The following is a 25,558-nucleotide window of genomic DNA, read 5'->3' as shown; positions in this document are numbered from 1 at the left end:
CTGCCTCAGAAGGCAGTGGAGGCCAATTTTAAAGAGTTAGATAGAGCTCAAGTGGCTAGTGGAATCAAGGGATATGGGGAGAAGGCAGGCGCAGGTTACTGGTTGTGGATGATCAGCCGTGATCACAATGTATGGCGGTGCTGGCTCGAAGGGCCAAATGGCCTCCTCCTGCACCTATTTTCTGTTCTATGAAATCTGTCCAGCCTCTCCCAGTAGCTAATATGCCCTAAAGCAGGTTGTACCTGGATAGCTGTGAAATTCTAGATCGCAAGCCCTAAACACTACACATCTAGCCTTCTGCAATCAATTTCTAAAGCAACAAGAAATATTTTTTCAGAATTTAAAATGGAGCTTGGTTCCTCTCACTGCTACCATCTGTTTTCATTTCAGCCAATGAAAGTAGACCCAACAAATGAACAGTTAATATGTAGGTCAGTATCATTTTTAATAAAAAAGGATAATTACCAAATTCTAAACTTTACAAAGTAATTTATCATTTAAACTCCCAGAATTAATTAAAAGACACATTTTCATTTTGCACTAAAAATAAAGCAAGTTTGAATAAATGTTTGCACTAAAATAAAGCAACGTTCCGCTAGGCAGTGCCTGTAATTGATGTACAAATGATTGTCCACTTTCTGCTCCTCAAATTTAGCTAATCAACAGGATGGCATTCTGGGATAAACACAAAGATCATCCTTTTGTCATCCATAGGTCATCCTTTTGTCAAACTCAACATCAATATAATTTTAAATTTTGACATGCTCTAAGATTTATGCTTTTTTAAATTCCATTACACCAGATAATGACAGTGATGTGAGTGAACAGAATGCATCTCACAGAATAACAGAACAAATTCAATGCTTTGCCTGAGAGCACTCAGATAATGAAAGGGAGATTTCTTGCAATGACTATTATCTTAATGGATCACGCTGGTTGAAACAAGTCTTTCCCCAACCACTACTTTCAACAATTCTTAACCACTTAATGCACATTTCTCAGCATAAATACGAGGAAGGCTATCAGGTAAAACTAATAGAATATTCAGAAAACTGTTGGCATTTCTGAGGGTTTAGAGTGAAGAGAGGGGTTGCCCATCAAGCATTCTGTTTATACTGGGTGGTGCAGAGCTTGCTTGCATTTCAGTGGAGCAGCTGTGCACCACAATTATGATCTGTACCTCACAGTGCTGCATTTGTGATCCCCCGAGTTTCCCACCCTTTGCAGGCTTGGACTGTGGAATGCAGAATTGAAGCTATTTCACAGCCATTAAACTGGGGAAAAGACTGGAGTAACTCAGCAGGTCAAGCAGCGTCTCTGGAGAACAATTTTTTCAGTTCAGTTTAATTTATTGTCACGTATACCGAGGTACAGTGAAAAGCTTTCGCTGCGTGCTACCCAGTCAGTGGATAGACACGATTACAGTCGAGCCATTTTATGGGAATATCTTAGCTAGAGTGAAAAATGTAACTGTAAGAATAAAGATTTAAGAGTGTGGAGCGAGTGTAATATGTGATTGTAGACCAGCTTCTGTGACTAGCATGCTTATAGTCGGCTGGGTTGGGTGCCATCTTGGTGACATTTCACGTCAGGACCCTTCTTCAGATTCAAGAAGAGTTTGTACATTCTCCCTGTGACCTGGATATTCTCCAGGTGCTCCGGTTTCTTCACACATTCCGAAGAGATGCAAGTTTGTGGGTTAATTGACTTCTGTAAATTGTCCCTAGTTTGTAGGAGAGAACAGATGCATGTGTGATTGCTGGTCAGTGTAGACTCCGTGGGCCAAAGGGCCTGATACCACACTGTATCTCTAAACTAAAGTAACCTAAAAACATCTACCTTGAATCAATGTCACTTGCAGCAGACTCATTTCTGGGTTAAAGCATCACAGCAATTTGAACTGCAGTGCATTACAGAGTGTGCCTGAAGTGTCATGTGGAGAGAGGTGGAACGCTAGCCATGATCTGTACTCTGGAAAATGAAACAGATAACAGTAGAGTCATAGTCCATCAGCATGGACATGGAAACTGACCCTCTGGACCAACTCATCCATATCAACCGAGATGCCCCACCTAAGCTAGTCCCATTAGCCCACGATCCCTCGACCTTTGATTCATGTACCTGTCCAAATGTCTTTTAGATGCAGTTATTGTACCTGCCTCTACCACTTCCTCTGGCAGCTCCATCAACAGACTCATCACACTATTAAACACCTGCTCCTTTTGTTCTCTAAATTATTCCACTCTCACCTTACATCTGTGATCTCTAGTTCCCAACTCCCCTACCCTGGGAAGAAGACTGACCATCTACCTTATCCATGCCCACCATGATTTGACATAACTCTGCCTCAGGACTCCAGGAAAAAAAACACAGCCCATCTAGTCTCTCTCCATACCTCTCCAGTCCAGGTAACAACCTCACAAATCTTTACTGCAGCCTTCCGAAAGCTAGGTAACCAGAACTGCACACAAAACCCCATGTGTGGTCTCACTCACATCTTGCACAGCTGTCTTGACATGAAATGTCACCTACCCATGTTCTCCAAAGATGTTACACCCACACCCTGAAAATTCTATACCCTGGCACAATGCGAAGCTAATGTCCTTCTTTCAACCATGTTGCTGTAACATTACCAATATTATATTCCCATACATTGATCAATACCGCGGTCATCGGCTTTACTTGTCCAACTCAATGTATTGGATGCAACTTAGCCCACCGGAAATTGGAGGAACAGCACCTCATATTTCCCCTGGGCAGCTTGCAGCCCAGCGGTATGAACATTGACTTCTCCAACTTTAGATAGTTCCTCTGTCCCTCTCTTCCCGTCCCCCTTCCCAGATCTCCCACTGTCTTCCTGTCTCCACCTATATCCTTCCTTTGTCCCGCCCCCCTAACATCAGTCTGAAGAAGGGTCTCGACCCGAAACGTCACCCATTCCTTCTCTCCTGAGATGCTGCCTGACCTGCTGAGTTACTCCAGCATTTTGTGAATAAATTCCTTCCATGTTGCTCATCCTTCTTTATAATGTATATGGGACTAAGTTTTCCTTTTACACTTGACTGCATCTACCCCTCACCCTGATATATTTGTGGGCGGCACAGTGGCGCAGCAGTAGAGTTGCTGCCTTACAGCGAATGCAGCACCGGAGACCTGGGTTCGATCCCGACTGCAAGTGCTGTCTGTATGGAGTTTGTACGTTCTCCCCGTGACCTGCGTGGGTTTTCTCCGAGATCTTCGGTTTCCTCCCACACTCCAAAGGCATACAGGTTTGTAGGTTAATTGGCTTGGTAAATGTAAAAATTGTCCCTAGTGTGTGTAGGATAGCGTTAATGTGCAGGAATCGCAGGGCGGTGCGGACCTGATGGGCCGAAAGGGCCTGTTTCCGCGCTGTATCTCTAATCTAATCTAAAATATGTTCTCATATTGATCCAATCAGGTCTACTAGCATTCATGTCTATATTAAAACATGAGTAGTCAGCCCCAAAGATTTTGAAAACATATATTACATTCAAAGATAACACTTCCTAATCCACCTGCATGGTACAAGGCATGGAACTTCTGCAAAATATAATAGAGGAAAAAACCCATTATCAGTGTTGCATTCAGACTTCTAGATAGTGCGCCTTTTATGAATGGGAGCAATTCATTTGAGAAATTGAACACGCACTAAGATGCTTTGCAATCAGAGCAAAGACAGTGATCACAAATAACTTTAATTTTAAAAGTATTACGGTAAAGGAGGCACAGGGAAAATAATAAGTCTTCCACTAAATTAATCATCCTTTATTCTAGCACCAGAAGCAATACAAGGGTGTAGTCAGATCAAACTTCAAGGAGCTGATGTAGAGGCAGTATTAGGATAGTTGTGTACATCTTTTCAGCGATCCAACTCAAAAGACAAATCTCAAACCAAGTTATTAATCCGCTGAACTTGTACTCAGAGACCATTCACAGTCAAACCCAAAAAATATCAGCAGGAGTTTCTCAGATTCTGGACTTTTACAAAATGTATCCATCTTCTGAAATGGTTGGTCAGAGCATGCTAAAGTTTATGTGGGTACACTTTGCAGGCACATGACCTGATACAACTAGGTGCACCCAGCTGCCGTGAGATCAGGAAAATATTACCACAGTTCTGTAAATTATACCTATAAGTTTGTCAGTTAAAAGTGAAATGTGAGAATTAAATACTCATCTTTACATATACACAAGTTATGCTGTGAAAGCATATTTGTTTACAAACATATAAAAATACTTGTTAACTAGTTTGATAAGAAAATAATGTATAAAAGTATATAGCAAAACATTTAATCATCTTCATCAGTGGAAGAATCAATTCCATCTCTTTATATTACATGAGGAAAAACAACTACACTTTAGCACTTTGAATCCCTTATCCCGAAATACAATCACATCAAAGGAAGACAAATAGAAGACTTGGAACTCAACAATGATGCGAAATTAGTCTTTAAAAAATCTCAAATGTTTATTCCCAGTGAGATCTCAGGTGTTTGGCCTCATTGATTCCCAAAAAAGTCTCCAGACTGTTTAAAATAAATACAGTAGACTGACTGGATTTGGCCACTGGAACAAACTGCAGCATTACACGAAACTCGGACTCTCACCAATAAAGTGTTATTTAAGGCTTATTTCTCTGTATTTTATCCAGGGCAAAGAAATGACCAGTTCAACCCTTCCTTGTTGCCCTTCACTTATAATCATTTGATACTTGTTTTTCTTGGAAATCAAGGATCCTTATGTACAATATGTGGTTAGCGCATAATCATAGCATTAAAAGTTAAATGGCACTGTGGACAAGACATGTAAGCATGGGTTTAAACATCTCAAGGCAAATTAGCTCAAATCAATTGTCTACATTCTGAATTTTCTTTCCTAACAAATAATAGAAATCTCATTCCTGAAACAAGTGGAACTCTGACGTTTAAGTAGCAGCCTTAGTGTTTATATTCTTTCAACTTTACCACCCGTCTTGGGACAAGAGAGGTGACAAATACTTCTCCCTCACCCCCTCCCCAATCAAGTGGGCATCACAGCCAGCATTTTATTAGACTAAGGCAAACTGCGACCAAATAGTAAGCATGCAGTAAAGAGGCAATATTGATTGACACAAATGTTTCTGAAGGCATGAATGGGGGCAGGTGGCTTGGCAGCTGTTGAGTGGACAAGCCAGCATCTTAAATTATAACACAGTGGCAGCCACTACCGTCTTTTTCATTCCGCGATGGCTCAGGAGAAGGAGGGCATTCCTGCTCTTGAAATCTTCTGCATAAGAAGAAAAATAAACAAGTTATTTTCCATTTAAGTGCTGAAATGCTAATGAAGAGCTGCTCAGAATAGGTGGATTGCATCGTGCCTGAGCCAGGATCTTTAAAAACCATCCAATTTGTTCTTGCTGCTGCCATATACCCTTGCAAACACCAACAAGACACATCAAATTTATGATTCAATCAGCAGCACTATTTCAGGATGTACAGTCCAGATTGCAGCTTAATGCGTAGAAATGTACTCACTTCCTTTCTAATACATCTGACAACTACCTTGAAACTGCATCACCGGCTTATCAATCTTTCTACCAGTGGAAACGCATTATTCTTACTTCATCAAAGCTTTTCCTGACATCAAAGATGCCTGTTAAATCTCCTCATCATCTTTCTTGTTTCCCTTAAATCTCACTGTGCTAGCCTCAGTTTCACCAAATAAAATGAGTAAAACTCCATTCAGTAGTGCCATTCTGGTAAACCTCCAATTGAACGTCTTCAAGAACAATATCCTTTTCAATCTGCGGGGTTGAAAAGTATTTTAACTTGATTTTGTAGATTATATCTTTTTTATCGATGATACGCAGGATCATGCATTACAGCATTACCAACTTGGCCTGCAATCTTCAAAGATTTGTGCACAACTGTATCTATAAATAGCTTCATTGTGCTTATATTATAATTCTTAACTCCAAAACTCACCTTCACTTGTTCATGGGGTGTATAACAGATGGTCATTATATTGTGGACTAATGCAACAGGCTATTTTAGATCTGGTATCATGCAATTGAAAAGGGACAACCGATATCACAGTTAAAGGACGTTAAACAAAGAAGGAATACGATATGACGGAATTTTTTTAAATTTAAATCAAAACCAGAATCTTATATCTGAACAGTTCTCGCTCAAATTTGTGGAAGGATTCCAATTTTAATTGGCATTTATTCCAGCAAGTTTCCTTGCTTCTCGACTCTCCCTACTAAGGCACGGCAGTCACCCCACATAATATGTCAATTGATTCCTACCTTATAACTCGAACTAGCTCATGAAAAGCCTGTTCTACATTCAAGCGGATTTTAGCTGAAGCCTCCATGTATGTTACTTTCAGCTGCCTCGCAAGCTGTAGCCCTTCCTCAGTTGTTAGCTGCAGGGAAGGAGAAAAAAACATTAAATACACAAATACAAATCTGACTTACCATAACATGTACCTTTACAACATAGCACAGATAAATGGTTGATTGTGGGGTGCATTGGGGAACAAAGGTAGATATTAAAAGATTGGAAACGGACTCGTAGAATCGGTGGTCAGATAAAAGATTATGCTTGTGCTTAACATCAATAGTTCCTGACATTGGTGGGCACACCAGGCACAAGCTTGAAATGACTGCCCATCCCAAAGTGGCCAGAGCTGATGATGGTCGTCAGTACCTACACCCTTCTGTTGAATAATGTGTTCCAGGAACTAGACCCAGGAATATTCCCAAGTCAGAGGGTAAGGATGGAAGGATACTTGTAAGTGGAGGTGTTCGCATGCACCTGGTGCTCTTCTAGCAGGCAGTGGAGGTCACAGGTTAGGAGATGCTTCCAATGTTATGGGTTTGGAAGTTTCAAGACAAGCAGATACCATTCCATTACTGCTCACTATTTTCACGAGAAGGCTGAGATGCGACTCCATCCACCAGAACATTTACCCATTGACATTTTACCAGGAATGCACATGCCACACTTCATACAGGGAAACAAAAAATCAAAGCAGCTGCACATCTGACATCAGAAATTCAGCTCTCTCATCTGCATTAGATGCAAGGCTGTAATGGAGGTCCACTGCCAAATAATGCTGTTAGAATCCAAACTAAAAATCAGTGAGCAAGGACAATTTCATCACACCTTCCATCTCTTTAATGATGATAATGATTGTCATCTTGTAGCCCTCAATATATTATGTGACCGCACTCAATTTAAATGAAAATACAGGAATAAAAAGTAGTTTGTATACACTCAGTATTTATTTTGATCATAAACTGTCAAATGCTTATACTTTAAATAAGCAGCAGTTCCACTAACAAATTGCAAGCACATGTCTTTATTCTTAAAATAGGATGTGATGTGGGCTGTGGCTGTGGGCTGATCAGGACACATGCCACATCAAACACCTGTCCCATGGACAAAAGGGAGCAGCTGTGTGGACTTCCAGAGGAAAACTTAGAGGATGTCTCTACGTTTAATGAACAGCACTGGATGAAATAAAGTTGTATTCCATCTATTGGCCTTGGAAATTTAAATAATTTCAGATCTCTAAATTGAGCCACAAGGTTAGAAATAGAGTCACTTATACAGCACAGAAACAGACTCTTTAGTCGAAATTATCCATGCCGTTTATCCAAATGTCATTTGAGCTGTATTTGGCTCGAATCCCTCTAAAGCTTTTCGATCCATGTATCTGCCTAACTGTCTTTCAAATGTTGTGATTGTACCCACCTCCACAGCTTCCTCTATCAGCACGTTCCATGTACCCAGCACCCTCTATATTGAAACGTTGCCCTCTACTGCATTTTAAATCTTTCCCCCAACCTTACAACCATGCCCTCTAGTTTTAGGTGCTACTACGTTTGGGAAAAAGTCTGACCATCCGCCTTCTGTAGTCTCCTCATAACTTTACATATCCAAACTCCATATCAATGAACGCAAATAACATTATACCCACCCAGTGACAGCCCAACCAAATGACAACAAGAATGTCTATTTATACAACATCTTCATAGTAAAATACTGCAAGATGTTTCACATAAGCATCGTTAATATAGCCAAGTAGCCTCCAGTAATTTATAAAGACTACAGAGTATCCAGGGATATGCAGTGCAACTTTGGATTCCCTAAACTTCCAAGGCCCCTTGTCTTGTAGGGAGAACAGTCACCCAAAGGACAACCTTGCTTTAAAAAATATATATCATCAATGCCATGACAAAAATAAAGTCCAATCATAATGTTTAAATCAATGGTGGCATTTGGCCCACTGTAGACACCTGCTAATTTATACGATGAAATCAAATCACATTACATTATCTCTCTTCAGTCATCATTGTTAAATGCATGTGGGGAACTTCGGCTGGTTATATTTACATCCTCATTCCCTGCTCCACTGAAGTCAAGGGCTATGCTTCCAAACCCCTGCATTCATCCAAAAGATGCTAAAGTCAAAAAGGAACAGTCCTTCCTCCCTCCTCTTCATCCACGTGTCACCCATTGGAATTGAAATATACATGGTCAATTGCCACAAGTGACCAACTAATCCCCATGCCCTCAATTGCCTCTGTCATCAGATGTCCAGCACAAGACTTTATTTCTTCCCGCGAGATTCATTATTTTCAGGATATTACATAAATGATGGATAGCACACAAAACACTTCATTCAGTGCATCTAGGTGCAAATGTCATTAAAAAACCTATCCCAATAATTATTTGCTATTTAACAAGATTTCTGCAACCACTGCACCCACAATGTTGAGAGCAGGAACTTCTAACACTCTGTGCTCTCACAAGTCACAGGGGGCAGCACTAAATCTCATTGAAACATAGAAAAAATATGTGGAGTAGACCATTCGGCCCTTTGAGCCAGCACCGCCATTCAATATGATCAGGACTGATCATCTAAAATCAGCATCCCATTCCTGCTTTTCCCCCCATATCCCTTGATTCCTTTAGCCCTAAGAGCTCAATCTAACTCTCTCTTGAAAGCATGCAGTGAATTGGCCTCCAATGCCTTCTATGGCAGAGAATTTCTCTCTGGGTGAAGACGTTTTTCCTTATCTCAGTCCTAAATGGCCTAACCCTTATTCTTAAACTGTGACCCCTGGTTCAGGACTCCCCCAACATCAGGAACATTTTTCCTGCATCAAGCCTGTCCAATCCTTTAAGAATTTTATATGTTTTTATAAGATCCCCTGTCATCTTTCTAAAATCTCACCTGGCCTTCATTCGCAGGATCAGTGTCATTCTTTACATCTTTTTGATAACTCTGGTGGTGGCACAAAGGTGGTACTTGTGAGAAGATATTGCAGGGACAGTAAATAAGAAGGGAACATGGCTGATGGAATCACTGCTGAGATCACTGGTGGGCGACAAGACTTCCTGCATCGCAATAGGTGGGCAAGTAAAATAATTGAATGGCACCAATAGCTCACTGTCAGTTTCAGGAATCGACAAAGTTCCAGTGGGGTGGCACAGTGGTAGAGTTGGCGCCTCACAGCGCCAGACACCCGGGTTCAATCTTGACTATGGCGCAGTCTGTAAGGAGTTTGTACATTCTCCGTGACCACGTGGATTTCCTCCGGGTGCTCCGGTTCCATCCCACATTCCAAATGCGCGCAGGTTTCTATGTTAATTGGCCTCTGTAAGTTGCCCCATGTGTGTAGGATAGAACTAGTGTACAGGTGATCATTGGTCAGCATGGACATGGTGGGGCTCTAAGCCCGTTTCCACACTGTATCTCAAAACCAAAAAAACTCTAAACTGTGCAAATGTATGGGGAATATCCTCAATATTTAAAATAATTTGGGTGATCGATGGCCAAAATTTTCATGTACCTGCAACTCATTGAAACAATACAATGAATCACAATCTATGTGCATTTGGATATTTGGACCTTCCTTTTAATTCTGCCATTAAACTAGATTAAAGCAACAAGCACTCTTCTTTTACAAGATGCCTTCTGTTTGAGAACATAGCTTGCAGGACAAGTGATTGTACAAAGTTACATCAGACTGCAGCAGCTTAGATCGGAAATCCATGAAGTAATCATGCTCAGAGCTAATCAGCTGACTTGCAGTTTTCTGTTCACCCTGATTACAGTCAACAGGAATGCCGCCAGTCCCAGCATTTCTAATAATGCTTGTCACAAAAGGGACAAGCCGTATAATGATTCAACATGACAGCTTACCCATGAGAACAAATTGCATTAAAGCACACACACGAGTATTTCTGCTGTTCAGCAAACTTGCATCACATCAAAAAAAGTCCCTGACAAATGAGCTAAGGCACTATTAATATTCAAAAGCACAAATTTCTCTGTGTCGATTTTTTGCCTTGACAGCATAATAACAAGGTTTACTCGGTGTCCTGAGAACACTCCGGCGTGGAGCACAAGATGCAAAGCTTGTAAAAAGGACGCATAATTCACCCATTCACAGTAATCTCCAGCAACAAAACTTAAAAAACCTAAATAACAGACCAAAGTTTATAAAATTAGTTAAAAATTAACATAATGCTAAACAACGTGACCAGATGTATACAAACTCTAATGAAACTATTGAAGTCTTGCCACCGTTCTCCATACAAGAATTCCCAGTATTGTTCATGATTTCAATGAAGGTACAAGAGCTTCATTGCTTTTTTGGTAAGTGTTTACGTTAATCTTTTCGTATACCCAACTTGTCTTGTTCAACCACAACCTATTGCACAAACCTTTTCAGTAAAAACCAAAACATTATCCTTCTGCAAATTAGACTTTTAATAAAACTAAAATATTTGAGCTACTGAGCTTTGGATTCGTAAAGCAATACAGCACAGAAACAGGCCCCCCAGCCCAACTCACCCATGCCAACCAAGATGCTCCATCTAAGCTAGTCCCATTTGTCCACGTTTGGCCCGTATCCCTCAAAACCTTCCTGTCCAGCTTCATTTAATTATAGTTAACAGCCACAATTTAAGATTTTTCTTTCAGCACTATACAGAACATCAGGGAGGCACCGTACCAAAGCATCAGCTAAACAGAGCCCCATAAACACATGCAATTACAACGCAAAAACTCATCCGTGGCAAATCATTCTATGAACACATCATCCATGATACTTGTATCGTTTGAGAATGTTGTCAAGGTTAGAAAGCAATGTTTATGTTAAAATGTGTTTTGTGTCTTGTTTCTTTTTATTGGTTATGACTGTATGGCAAATCAAATTCCTCGTATGCTGCAAAACATACTTGGCTAATAAAGTATGATTATGAAAGGAATATAACATCTTAATTATTTTAATCTGTGTTAAATACGTGTTAAAACCAACTGGTTTTCCAGGGTCTGGGTACAGCCCTGTCGAGGGAAGTGCCCTGTGAGAAAAATGCGAGTCTTTGGCAGCAAGTCTTCGAGGAGGCTGAGGTGAGGAGGATACGCTTCTTTTTGAACTTGATTTATTATTTTTGACACTGAAGTAATGGCAGACAAGTTGGTGTAGTGTGTTTCCTGGAGATGTGGGAAGGTAGGGATACCGCTGGAGCTTCTGGGAGCTACACCTGCAAGAATTGTGTCCAGGTGCAACTCCTGAATGGACGTGTTGTGGAGTTGGAGAAGCAGCTGGATGACCTCAGGGCCATCCGGGAATACGAGGGTTTCCTGGACAGGACCTACTGTGAGGCTGTCACGCCAAGGATCCAGGTCGAGCGAAGGTGGGGTTCCCGTGACAAAGGGGGGTAAACATGGACTAAAGGAGACCCCGGTGGCTGTGCCTAATGCAAACAGGTACACCCACTTGGGAGCCGTCAGGGCAGAAGACGCTTCCAGTCCGAGCGGCGGACAGGTCAGTGGCTCCAATCCTGGCAAGGAGACTTGACCGGGGAGACCGGATCACTAGTGCTTCTAGTGGCCAGAGATCCTAGGGTGACGGAGGAACTGAAGGAAATTCACATTAGGCAGGAAATGGTGTTGGGTAGACTGATGGGACTGAAAGCTGATAAATCCCCAGGGCCTGATGGTCTGCATCCCAGGGTACTTAAGGAGGTGGCTCTAGAAATCGTGGATGCATTGGTGATCATTTTCCAATGTTCTACAGATTCAGGATCAGTTCCTGTGGATTGACGGGTAGCTAATGTTATCCCACTTTTTAAGAAAGGAGGGAGAGAGAAAACAGCAAATTATAGACCAGTTAGCCTGACATCAGTGGTGGGGAAGATGCTGGAGTCAATTATAAAAGACGAAATTGCAGAGCATTTGGATAGCAGTAACAGAATCGTTCCGAGTCAGCATGGATTTACGCAGGGGAAATCATGCTTGACTAATCTTCTGGAATTTTTGAGGATGTAACTAGGAAAATGGACAGGGAGAGCCGGTGGATGTAGTGTACCTTGACTTTCAGAAAGCCTTCGACAAGGTCGCACATAGATTAGTAGGCAAAATAAGAGCACATCGTATTGGGGGTAGGGTACTGACATGGATAGAAAATTGGTTGGCAGACAGAAAGCAAAGAGTGGGGATAAATGGGTCCCTTTCAGAATGGCAGGCAGTGACTAGTGGGGTACCGCAAGGGTCGGTGCTGGGACCGCAGCTATTTACAATATACATTAATGACTTGGATGAAGGGATTAAAAGTAATATTAGCAATTTTGCAGATGACACAAAGCAAGGTGGCAGTGTGAACTGTGAGGAAGATGCTATGAGGTTGCAGCGTGACTTGGACAGGTTGTGTGAGTGGGCAGATGCATGCATGGCGGATGCAATTTAATGTGGATAAATGTGGGGTTAGGAAAAGGGGACGTACAACGAGATCTGGGTGTCCTAGTGCATCAGTCACTGAAAGGAATCATGCAGGTACAGCAGGCAGTGAAGAAAGCCAATGGAATGTTGGCCTTCATAACAAGAGAACTTGAGTAGAGGAGCAAAGAGGTCCTTCTGCAGTTGTACAGGGCCCTAGTGAGACCGCACCTGGAGTACTGTGTGCAGTTTTGGTCTCCAAATTTGAGGAAGGATATTATTGCTATTGAGGGCGTGCAGCGTAGGTTCACTAGGTTAATTCCCGGAATGGCGGGACTGTCGTATGTTGAAAGACTGGAGCGACTCGGCTTGTGTACACTGGAATTTAGAAGGATGAGAGGGGATCTTATTGAAACATACAAGATTATTAAGGGATTGGACACGTTAGAAGTAGGAAACATGTTCCCAATGGGGAGTCCAGAACAAGGGGCCACAGTTTAAGAATAAGGGCTAGGCCATTTAGAACAGAGATGAGGAAAAACTTTTTCAGTCAGAGAGTTGTAAATCTGTGGAATTCTCTGCCTCAGAAGGCAGTGGAGGCCAATTCTCTGGATGCTTTCAAGAGAGAGCTAGATAGAGCTCTTAAAGATAGCGGAGTCAGGGGGGTATGGGAAGAAGGCAGGAATGGGGTACTGATTGTGAATGATCAGCCATGATCACATTGAATGGCCTCCTCCTGCACCTATTGTCTATTGTCACAATGGCAGATTACCAGTCCTAAAAAGAAATGAGTGAACCTGATGAGTTTTTACAATGACTGAACGGTTTAATTATTTAAAAAGTTGATGTCAACCAGTCATTGTCAACGCTAAATATCTACATCTGTACTCAAAACTAAAATAGGAAAAATGTCAATTTTAGAAAAGCTAGTGTCATTGACAACTGTCATTGACATAGTTTGTTAATTAGTTAAATTTGTTTCCCCTTTGTAAATATTTTAATGATCAGCTTTACATCAAATAGCTTTTTGAATTTTCAGAATTGATATCACAATATTTCTATCAGCAAATTGGTGCAGGTTAACTCAATGTTTTGGGGACTTTGGAACCAAATTAAGTTAGTGGTGTAAAATAAGACGAGGAAAGCAAAACTTAATCTGACAAAAACAAACTGCTAATATTGAATAAATTTCATATAGGAAAGCATTTCGCATTTTAACCAGAGTAGGTTTCAATCCTCCTGACATTTCTGTATCTATCAGGAAGCTGCACATCAGTCAAAACTCAAAAATCAATAACCCCGGGAGTGATCTTTTATTTTTGTTGTCTTTGCTGAACAGCAAGGTCAGTTCCTGGTGCTCACCTGCCTTTGATGTTCCAAGTCAGCTTTGTTACCCACAAGGATCATAGGGAATTCATCACGATCCTTCACTCGAAGGATCTGTCTTTGGAACTTGTAAATTTCTTCAAAACTGTAAAGATAAAAGTGGCACATCTTTAACACAATTGACAAGAGTCGTTCATCAAACAGCACTATTTTCTTCAGAAAAAAGAACTTCAGAAAAATTAATTTGGTTCACACCAGCCCCACTTTCAACCTGACCTCAGAAAATTATCAAAGGGTTTTCAAAAGCTTTTGCCGGATTTGTACCACGTTTCATCTTGTATAGTTCACATTTGACCTTCTTCCATCATTTGTTCGAACACAAAAAATTTTAATGTTTACTTCCTATATTATAGTCTCCATTTTGTCTAACTCCAATTGATAACACCAGCAAGACCCGAAGGCAAATAGCCTTCAAAACATATTTAAAAAACCATTGATTGTTGATTGTTAACTTCCGGAAAGTAATGGAATACTATTCCAGATTTCATATTATCTAAAAAACAAATTTAATTGAGAATTAACCCAAACAAGGAAAATTGAAGAAATGCAAGAATAAATCATTTCTCAGACTTGTTAATACCCAGTTTGAAAAGAAACTGGAATAAAGGAACTGGAAACTCAGATTATCCATAGGTCTGTACAGGCAGTACATCTGTTAGGATTTGACACTTTCAATGAGTGGATCCTTAATGGAAACCTTTCACCGTCCGGCGTGGCCTGAAATAGGCCGCGGGATTTTCTCCGCCCGGCGGGGGCTTCAATGTCAGGAGCCGCGACCGCCCCGACGTGGCAACTCCAACAGCCTGACCACGGGAGAAGAGGGACTGGAGGAGACTCACTGTGATGGATGTTTCTTTTGTTTGGTGTTAGTGTATGATTGTATGTGTTATTGCATTTTTATTGATTATTCTTATTGGTCTTATTGTTGAACTGCGGGTAATGTTTCATTTCACTACACATTTATGTGTATGTGACAAATAAACGACTATTGACTATTGACTAAATGTGTGGGCAGGAGCATCAGTTAGATTGAGGTAAATTTATGAAATTGTGGGAGGATTCATTGCACACTTTGAAACAAATAATTAGAATCTTCTTAACAATGCTCATTTTTGTTCATTTAATTTAATTGCAGCTTCATGTGATTACATCAATAAGAAGCTACTGGATTTGTCCACATTCAAGCATAAGTGAAAAAGAAATCTCAGGACTCAAGGCAACAGACTACCACAGGCACTAGCTCAACACCTCTCATCCTGGGTCTCAAGGTCTCCACAGCTGGTTCAAGGGAGGCACATTGGGGGCGAGAAATTGTTGGGTGCAAGGTCAGGGGAAGAGTGCTAAATGGTAGCCATTTTCAATTCATAGTCAATGTAAAAAGCAATCAATCAAAAATGCAAACCCAAGTTATCTAACCAGTTCCAAGTACAGAGCTCATCAAATATCAAAGTAGAGAGTTCCCTGGTTAATGCATTCAGCTCCACATGCCAACTATAATCAGGAAAGGAACAAGTAGAACAAGTAGAACAAGTCTCCAACGGACCCCCTCCACTTTTACCCCCCAGTATGGCCTACTACCCCCACTAGAACTTTTTATTTCAAACTGCCGGCGTGACATCGGCCGCCTCAAATTTTCCACTCCCCTGACTAACTCCAACCTCTCCCCTCCTGAACGTGTAGCCCTCAACTCACTCCGCAACAACCCGGACTTAATAATTAAACCCGCTGAAAGGGAGGGGCTGTGGTAGTCTGGCGTGCTGACCTCTACCGCACCGAGGCCAGACGACAACTATCAGACACCTCTTCCTACCTATCCCTGGACCATGACCCCACCGATAAACACCAGACCTTCATCAGCAGCACCATCACCGACCTCACCAACTCCGGCGAACTACCCCTCAGTGCCTCCAATCTCATAGTTCCCCAGCCCCGCACGGCCCGATTCTACCTCCTACCCAAAATCCACAAACACAACTGTCCCGGCAGACCCATTGTCTCTGCCTGCTCATGCCCCACCGAACTTATCTCTACCTACCTCGACTCCATCCTATCCCCCCTGGTCAAATCCCTCCCCACCTAAGTCCAAGACACCTCACACGCTCTCCACCTCCTGGATAACTTCCGGTTCCCAGGCCCCCACTCCCTCATTTTCACCATGGATGTCCAATCACTCTACACTTCCATCCCCCACAAGGATGGTCTCGAAGCCCTCCGTTTCTTCCTCGACCGTAGAACCAGCCAATCCCCATCGACCAACACTCTCCTCCGCCTAGCAGAGCTGGTTCTTACCCTCAACAACTTCTCCTTTGACTCCTCCCACTTCCTCCAAACCAGAGGCGTAGCTATGGGCACTCGCATGGGCCCTAGCTACGCCTGCCTCTTTGTCGGGTACGTCGAACAATCCCTGTTCCAGACGTACACTGGCCCCATCCCCGAACTCTACCTCCGCTACATCGACGACTGCATTGGTGCTACCTCTTGCACCCATGCAGAACTCACTGACTTTATACACTTCACCTCCAATTTCCATCCTGCCCTTAAATATACCTGGACTATCTCTGACATCTCCCTCCCGTTTCTGGACCTCACCATCTCCATCACAGGAGAAAAACTAGTGACGGACATTTATTACAAGCCCACCGACTCGCACAGCTATCTGGACTACACTTCTTCCCACCCGGTCCCCTGCAAAAAGTCTATCCCCTACTCCCAATTCCTCCGTCTACGCCGCATCTGCGCCCGGGATGAGGTGTTTCAGACTAGGGCTTCCGAGATGTCCTCGTTTTTCAGAAAACGAGGCTTCCCCTCCTCCATTATAGATGAGGCTCTCACTAGGGTCTCTTCTACATCCCGCAGCTCCGCTCTTGCTCCCCATCCCTCCACTCGCAACAAGGACAGGATCCCCCTCGTTCTCACCTTCCACCCCACCAGCCAGCGGATCCAACATATCATCCACCAACATTTCCGTCACCTACAACAGGACCCCACCACTGACCATATCTTCCCATCCCCTCCCCTCTCTGCATTCCGCAGAGACCGTTCCCTCCGCAACTCCCTGGTCCACTCGTCCCTTCCTACCCAAACCACCCTAACCCCGGGCACTTTCCCTTGCAACCGCACGAGATGCAACACCTGTCCCTTTACCTCCCCCCTCAACTCCATCAAAGGACCCAAACATTCTTTCCAGGTGAGACAGAGGTTCACCTGCACCTCCTCCAACCTCATCTATTGCATCCGCTGCTCTAGATGTCAACTTATCTATATCGGCGAAACCAAGCGCAGGCTCGGCGATCGCTTCGCTGAACACCTGCGCTCGGTCCGCATTAACGCAACTGATCTCCCGGTGGCCCAGCACTTTAACTCCCCCTCCCATTCCCAGTCTGACCTCTCTGTCATGGGCCTCCTCCAGTGCCATAGTGAGGCCCGCCAGAAATTGGAGGAGCAGCACCTCATATTTCGCCTGGGCAGTTTGCGGCCCGGTGGTATGAACGTCGACTTCTCCAACTTCAGATAGCTCCTCTGTCCCTCCCTTCCCCTCCTCCTTCCCAGATCTCCCTCTATCTTCCTGTCTCCACCTATATCCTTCCTTTGTCCCACCCCCGACATCAGTCTGAAGAAGGGTCTCGACCCAAAACGTCACCCATTCCTTCTCTCCCGAGATGCTGCCTGACCTGCTGAGTTACTCCAGCATTTTGTGAATAAGTAGAACACACCAAGCTTACTTGATCATATTTAAATTAAGATAAAAATTAATTTGCCAAATTCATCTCACATTTCCATTATGCCCTGTTTCATACATTGTAAAGGTGACCTCTAAGATCCAGGTAGTAGCTCGCTCAGTCAGCACACATCTTTTGCCAAACAGAAGAAAAGTCTGAACTTCTCACATCTATGCAGGGTCATTCACTCGACCTATTTTTCCAGGAACTGGGATAAAATGTACTCCTGAAACTGCAACAGTTCATTTGAAATCACAGAATCTACAGATAGTTACCAGGAGGCCATTTTAAAATTACAAACACCCTTTTGAAAATGACACTCAAGTTACAAGCAATCAAATGCCTTAATAAAGTATGTTTTTTTAAAAGCTTAAAACAGCTGACAAGCAGGTGATAGGCGATAATGACCATTGTTTCACTGGGAATGCAAGGGCAGAGAATTCCTTGAGTTTCCAGGGCTGAATGCTAGCTGATATTTACAATCAGATTAAATAGAAAATGTTTCTCTGTTGCTTTAAGCCTGGATTGAAAGATTTCACCACAAAAAGTCAGGGACCTGGAGAAGCTCTTGTCAAAGGAAAGGCTGACTATTACTTGGAAGTGGAAGAAGAGAGAGAGTTTGAAGATATAATGGGTTTTTTTTGCCTTTTTTCTCAAATATCCTGAAAGGTTGGTAATTTCTCTTTCCACAGACACAGCTTGATCTGGTGTGTATTCCCAGCATTTTTTTTATTTATTTTGTGTTTAAAGCATCTACAGTTTATGATTTTCATCATTTGGAATTAATTGGCTTTACAATAACTTTCAGAACACCGCAGCATGAATGGACCCACACACACATTGACCATAGATTTGTGATTTCAACAATTTCACCCATTTTCTCTCCAACATCAATCAGCAAGAGATAGTAATTTGAGATTTAAATTTGAGTACCTTCACCATGCTGCAAGTGAGCATCACTAGTTAGCAGGGCAAAGATCGTCTGTTCATTCTACTATCTGAAGCATCAAGTAAAACAAACAATAACTTGAAGCAACTTTAATTTGGCACAATATCACCATAGAATATAACATAGGACCCTCTTAAACTATTGAAAAATTTGACAGTGGCCCAATAAATATACCTACAACAAAATACTGAATTTTAGTCCAAGGAAATTAAGTGATTTTTCTCCCATGCTATGTTTTTAAACATACCTTCCTCTATCTGTAACAGAGAAGACCAGCAGAAAACCCTCCCCTGTCCTCATGTATTGCTCTCGCATGGCTCCAAACTCTTCTTGTCCTGCAGTATCCAAAACTAGATGACACAAGGAAAATTCACAAGAGTGATTAAAAAGGAAACTTCACAAGAGTGATTAAAAAGCATGCAGCAGACAAAATGCACGAGTTGCAATGATGGATCATTGGCTTGATAAATGATTCCACATCATCACTCCACAGATGCCGATTAACTCACTGAATATTTCCAACATTGGTTTCTTTCCTAATTTCCAGAATCTGCAGCTTTTTACTTTTTGAATGAACTGTAATTATCATTAGTTACCGCATTTCAACTGTCAAGACAAGGTTTCCTGTCAAGACAGGTTTCCTTAATCTTGACCTTAATCAGAAATTGTATGCATTGGGAATGTCTAAGAAAGCAAGTTCTATTATTTTTTTCTAAATGGTAGAAATTTATGCTATTTTTCATGAATGTCAAATTAGTAAAAGGAATTGAGCCAAGATGAATTAAAAGTAGCTAATTCTTTGGTACAATAAACACTGGAAGTTAAAGGCATGAATCAAATTCCTAATCATAAAATTGGCATCAGTAAACTGTATGGTTAAGTTTGATTTCAACCAGGTGTAGACAAGTGAAACTGCAGATGCTGGAATCTTGAGCAAAACTGTTGCTGGAGGACAGTGCTGGAGGAACTCAGTGGTCAGGTCTGTCCATTCCCTCCACAGATGCTGTCTGTCCCACTGAATTCCTCCAGCACTGTGTTGATTGCAGCCTCGGTCATCTCAGTTACCGGGCCAGATCATTCTGGACACAGCCCAATTTTTGCCAAAGGTAGGGGATTGATTAAGCTTCACCACCACAACTAGTAGGTGCTCAAGGGGGCTCTGAGGTATGATAGGCAGTGGGGCAACAGACTCAGAGTTCAACCCTGACTATGGGTGCTGTTTGTACGGAGTTTGTACGTTCTCCAAGTAACCTGCATGGGTTTTCTTCGGGTTCTCTGGTTTCCTCTCACACTCCAAAGACATACAGGTTTGTAGGTTAATTGGCTTGGTGTAATTGTAACTTGTCCCTGGTGTGTGTAGAATAGCGTTAGTGTGCGGGGATCGCCGGTGGGCCGAAGGGTTTGTTTCCATGCTGTATCTCTAAACTAAACTTTCGTTGCCTTTCAGCTCTGGCACCTTAATTTCATCTCGATCTCCAAAGGAATTTGAAAGTTCCCCCCAAATGCTTTGGTTTCTTCTCTGATCAGTAGGGCAATAATAACTGCAAATATTCCAAAGCTTGTAGAATCTGGGGAAAATTGATGAGAATATGGGGAGAATTTGTTGTTGGGGAAATTAGAGGCAAAAACACATTTCTCTGTGAGTTGGTGTTGAGTCAATGGGCCATAATAGCCTTCTCCTTTGACATAAAAATATTTTTCTAAAGTTCATAGACATTGTAATAAAGGAATTTAATATCACATCAGTCAATGGCTTTTAATTCCAGATAAATATCTCAGTTGGTCAGAAATTTAAATTTTATTCAAATAAACAACAAAAAACTTGAAAAATTAAATATACATAGATGAACAAATAATTGAAACATTATGTACAGCATTATTTCCCCAACTATTTATGTCCCGTTCTGGTTATTCCATAAAGAGCAATCCAGCTAATTCCGGCCCACCAACCACTCCCCATGACCTTGAAAAATCTTTAGTATATTCACCAGCTCTTCCCTGATTGTTCCTACATCAGCCCTCAGCATAAACATTGTGAAGACCCTCTTCAATAAGTCAATGCACCACAGCTTCTCAATCTCTTACCTTGCCAGATCGTATCTCTGGTCGCTCTGCAGCCTAACATCATGGAGCTGGCGGCCTTGCTCGAGACTGACTTTGAGCCCCACCGTGGGGCTGTGGACTTACCATCAGAGCCTGCGATCCCATGCCTGGCATCAATGCTCCAACTGCAGCCTGCAGATTCCAACATCGAGGAGCTTGCAGTCTCGGGTAGAGACTGATGTCAGGAAGCTCCAAAGTCGCAGACGGTTCGACTAGCCCCGACACGGGGTCCAATCGCCCGGCATGAGGGAGCTGAGATCCCCTCGATGTGGGAGCTTGATCGCCCCGACACGGAAGGCCCGACCGCCGGCTATGGGAGCCAAGATCGTCCCATCAATGGAAGGCTCGAGACCCCCGACCGCGGGAGAACAAAGGGAAGAGATTGAACTTTTTTTTTTTCGCCTTCCATCACAGTGAGGAATGTGGAGGGGTCACTGTGGTGGATGTTTATGTTAAAATGTATTGGTATGACAAATTAAATTCCTTGTATGTTGCAAAACATACTTGGCTAATAAAGTATGATGATTATGATTATGAACTGACCTCAATGTCCTGAGGCAAAACAGAAATGTCCTTCAGCATATCTTAAATTAATTCAAGGTGTATTCAACTGTTGTTGACAGAGGCATAGGAAACTGCCTGCTACCAGTCAGCACAGTTTGGCCTACTGATATTTACATTGTATTCCATTGCAAAAGCTTTGCAGAGATCATCAAACAGTGTGAAACTGCTAATTGCAATATTCAAAGAGAAGAACAGGTTAATATCCAAAAGATGTTACAAGGTCATGGGGAGAGGTTGGTGGAATGGAACGAGCTGGATTGCTCCCATATGGAGCTTGTAACCAGACTGTCAATTTAGAGACAACCACAGTCCTATACGTCTATTTAAATGCAAGAAATGGAGGGATATGGACCACATTCAGGCTGATGAGATTAATTTAACCTGGCATCATGTTTGGCGCAGACACTGTGGGCCGAAGGGCCTGTTCCTGTGCTGCACTGTTCTATGTTTGTGTAAATTAGAGCCTGGATGCACTGAAGGACAGCAACTCCAGGTCATTCCAATTAAAGTGATATGAATGATCAACCAAGGCAGGTCTTAAAAGTGATAACTTGAGGATGCTCTTTACATCAACTGCCCAAAGGATTAAACTCTGATAATAGGATACTTACTATCCAATCTTGCTGCCCTGTCATCAATAACGCACTGCTTGGTGTAGGAATCTTCAATGGTTGGATCATAATCCGTAACAAAGTAAGACTGTGAAAGAAGAATTTAGAAAGTGTGTTTATTTTCATCATTCAGAATTCCAACAACCACCATCCTTCACCCCACTCCACACGTCCGTTTTACTTTTTGTACATTTTAATTTATATGATAGAGGTTTGAAGTTTTTGCATCACTCTCAACTATGGCATGAGACTGCATATTTGGTTGATCATGCCTTTTATTTTCATTCTCCACAGTCATGTAATATTGACAACACAGTCATCAATGACTATTTTCCAACTATCCTCAAACATCACGTTGCTTATTCCAAGCATCCACGTGCTTCATCCTCCTATCAATGTGATGTGGTCCCTGAAGTTTTTGATGTCTTTTCAAATTTGGTACACTTAAAATGACAACATATTCTGACCACTACATTGTGGTACAGTTTACAAAGCATCTTGATTAATGTGCCATACATCCCTAATCAAAGTACAAAGTTCCAAAGCCATTTTTTAAAATAGCTCGATCCAGTCATATCTATACTTAACTTGGGTGATTACACTTTCACTTCCTTTCCTGCAGGAACAAGTCCAAGCCCTCAGTTATAATCCCCAACACTTACTCCTTCAGATTGCTGGAAGCCAAACTGATAACTACATATTACTTTTCCTTTTAAGCAATATATCTGCACAATCTGGGAGAAATTTAGTCAGCGTGATTGAAAATTAATGGATGTTTTCATTAATTTAGTACAATTAATTCAATGAATTTGCAAGTAAGATGTTTATCATTTTAGCCTGAATGCATTTTCGAAAAGCCAAAATGCCACAGGATTTTTGCAATGTACCATCTGAATGGTATTCAATTTCTTCCCTCAAACTGACTGCAATAAATTTACAGGTCGATTCAAAGAGCTCTCACAAACCTTGTCTCGATCACATTCCTATGATGAGAAAAACTGTACATTTTTGTTTACTTTTTTAGTCGAGTTTTCAACGTTTTTCCCAATACTGCAGTCAAGTTAAAGACAACCAATATTCCACAGCAAAATGGATGGCAACTGTCTCCTGAATTCCAACCGAGTAACAACTCACAACAAATGAATCACAGGAAGGAAACCACACCTTCAGCAATGCCAGCATCACAAATTGTTATGAAGTCATTAAGTTAAACGCTAGTTTTCAACTTAAATCTTTCATGAGATAGATAAGGTCTTTGGGAAAGTGACAAATGAACTACATTATTGATCAGAGTGCAGAAGATTTATTTTATACTTTGACCTAAACAGCCTTACTCTGACCTATATATTCCCAATCTCAAGTAGCTGAAAGGCAACAACCTGTTGCAAAAGCTGCCTTTAAAAGCTGCATCATAACGATGAGGAAAGCACAGCGACAATTTTGCCAAACATGTCCCACCATCGAAGAAAGGATATAAAGCTTACTTTGACTAATTATGTTAATTCAGTTAATGCAGCCCACCAGACAGTCCTCTCCCCTTTCAAACAGCAATGGTTAGATCAAATGAGAAAGAAAAATAATAAAAATGTTTACAATCTGAAATGCCTTAATATCTCTACACATACTGCTTAACCACCCAAGTATTTCCAACATTGTTTTTATTTAGCTTAATTATACAGGGAGTTCAATATATTCACAATGTCTCTTCAAAATTGTGAAGCAAATTTCAAATTCTATCAATTTCAGTTGTAGTATCAAGCTATGTGAGATGAACATTGAAGTAAAATAAATCTCACGTTCAATGCTCGCAGTCAAGCTCTCAATGCAGCACCACACGTATTAAACACAGAAAATGTCCCTGAAACTGTGACTGTACATCCATTGAACATTGGCATGAACAATGAATTCTCCAATTTCCCTTCTCATCACGCAGTTTCCCCACTTCCTTGCCATTCCCCCCAGTCAGTCAGTTCCTTTCTCCTCCTCCTCCATGTACTCATCTTCCAGCCTTCCCTGCTCAGAGACCTTATTCTTCTTCCTTAGTCATCCCTCCTCACCTAAATCCACCTATCACTTGCCATTTCTTGTCCCACTGTTCCCCCCACCTCTCCACAACTTCCAGTTATCTCCCTCTACTCCATTAGTCTGTGGAAAGTCCTGGCCTGAAACATCATGTCCTTTCCCCTCCACAGATGCTGTCTGACCAGCTAGGTTCCTCCAGAAATACAAACAGCACATTCTATCCAATTTAATTTCTCAAAAGCTGAAAACAAAGTCCAGCCAAGAACTCAAACAAACAAATGCTGATTATTTTCAGCAATTCTTTTCTCCCAACCTGGTAATATCATACATCAATCTCGTACCTCGACGGAGATGCAATTTTTTTCCGTATCATATCTCCGTCATAACTCAAACTTAACTCAAACATATTAAGAAGAATTTTTCGTTTCTTCCTGTAACAGACCACTGTTTCATAACCCTAAGTACTTGGCTAAATATTGGAATTTCTGCAATGTGATTGCAAATTGGAAGTGTAACTGCAAATGCTTTAGAACAACCTCATGCCACCAAAGGCATGTTATTAAACTAACCACATCCTGGTACAGTGCTTGCAATGCATCGACTGCACAAACAAAATGGAGAAATATCCAAACTGAAGAGAAAAAAGTTTATGAAAACTCTCAGAAACAGCTAATAAACAAAACATTTGTCACTTTCCTCTTTACTGAAACTTCCAAAATAATTTTGCCTCACAAAAGAAAAGCAAAATGAAAACATCTGTGCAATTTTTTAAGCAAATCTAAACCACAATGTGATCAGAGAGTGAATGCAGCTATGCATCTATCTTCAACAGAAGCACAAATACACAAAGAAATGGAAAGGAATCACTCAAATCTCATTTTCAGATTCCTGTTCATGGAAAACAATTTTCTGCAGTTAGACATATAAAATGGCCACTCTTGGTTCACATTTCAACATTTAAAGAACATCCAAATCAGGGCATTATGCCTTCCAAAGTAGTGAATATTTTTAAGATAGCACTGTGTCAGCGGAAGACAGGGATTAATTGATCTCTACAAATCCACCATAAACTGAAACCATAATTTCTTTTTGGCAACTCGGCCAACATGGAACCAGGTGGTGGTGGTTAGGGGTGCGAAGGGGCTTAGTGGGACAGGGTGGGGATGCAGGGGCAATTAGAATGGATATCCCTCTCAATGTCCATATTTTATTCAGGCACTTACTTTCAAGCAACAAAACATGTAAAACTGACATGGAGACAAGACGCTGGAATCATGAGCAAAAAGCGAATTACTATGATTCTTTGTCAGTCTAAAGGGTCCCGACTCAAACATCTCCATAGATACATTTGACCCGCTGAGTTTCACCTGTACTTTGTGTTTTGCTTTATAACTGACATATTTGTGTAGAGCAAAGCCGATTGAAAAATGCATCAAACAGGATCAAGAAAAGTTAGTTTTGCCCAA

The 25,558-nt window shown here is 41.6% G+C and overlaps 1 protein-coding gene across 1 annotated transcript in view; it reads right to left on the bottom strand.

Moving 5' to 3' along the window:
• Nucleotides 1-509: 509 nt before the first annotated feature.
• The window catches only part of rras2 (RAS related 2), a 44,939-nt gene continuing 19,890 nt past the window's right edge, over nucleotides 510-25,558 (bottom strand). Inside the window, exons 2-6 of the mRNA XM_078414982.1 lie at nucleotides 22,071-22,158; nucleotides 19,040-19,142; nucleotides 14,101-14,209; nucleotides 6,308-6,426; nucleotides 510-5,286 (exon numbers count right to left, since the gene is read on the bottom strand). Of these exons, the coding sequence (XP_078271108.1) occupies nucleotides 5,199-5,286; nucleotides 6,308-6,426; nucleotides 14,101-14,209; nucleotides 19,040-19,142; nucleotides 22,071-22,158 (507 nt within the window). The 3' untranslated portion in view covers nucleotides 510-5,198. The remainder of the gene's footprint in view (nucleotides 5,287-6,307; nucleotides 6,427-14,100; nucleotides 14,210-19,039; nucleotides 19,143-22,070; nucleotides 22,159-25,558) is intronic.

Source organism: Rhinoraja longicauda, chromosome 18 (assembly GCF_053455715.1).
Source record: "Rhinoraja longicauda isolate Sanriku21f chromosome 18, sRhiLon1.1, whole genome shotgun sequence".
Lineage (NCBI taxonomy): Eukaryota > Metazoa > Chordata > Chondrichthyes > Rajiformes > Arhynchobatidae > Rhinoraja > Rhinoraja longicauda.
The sequence above is the reverse complement of the archived record's forward strand: the minus strand, read 5'-3'. Positions and strand labels throughout refer to the sequence as shown.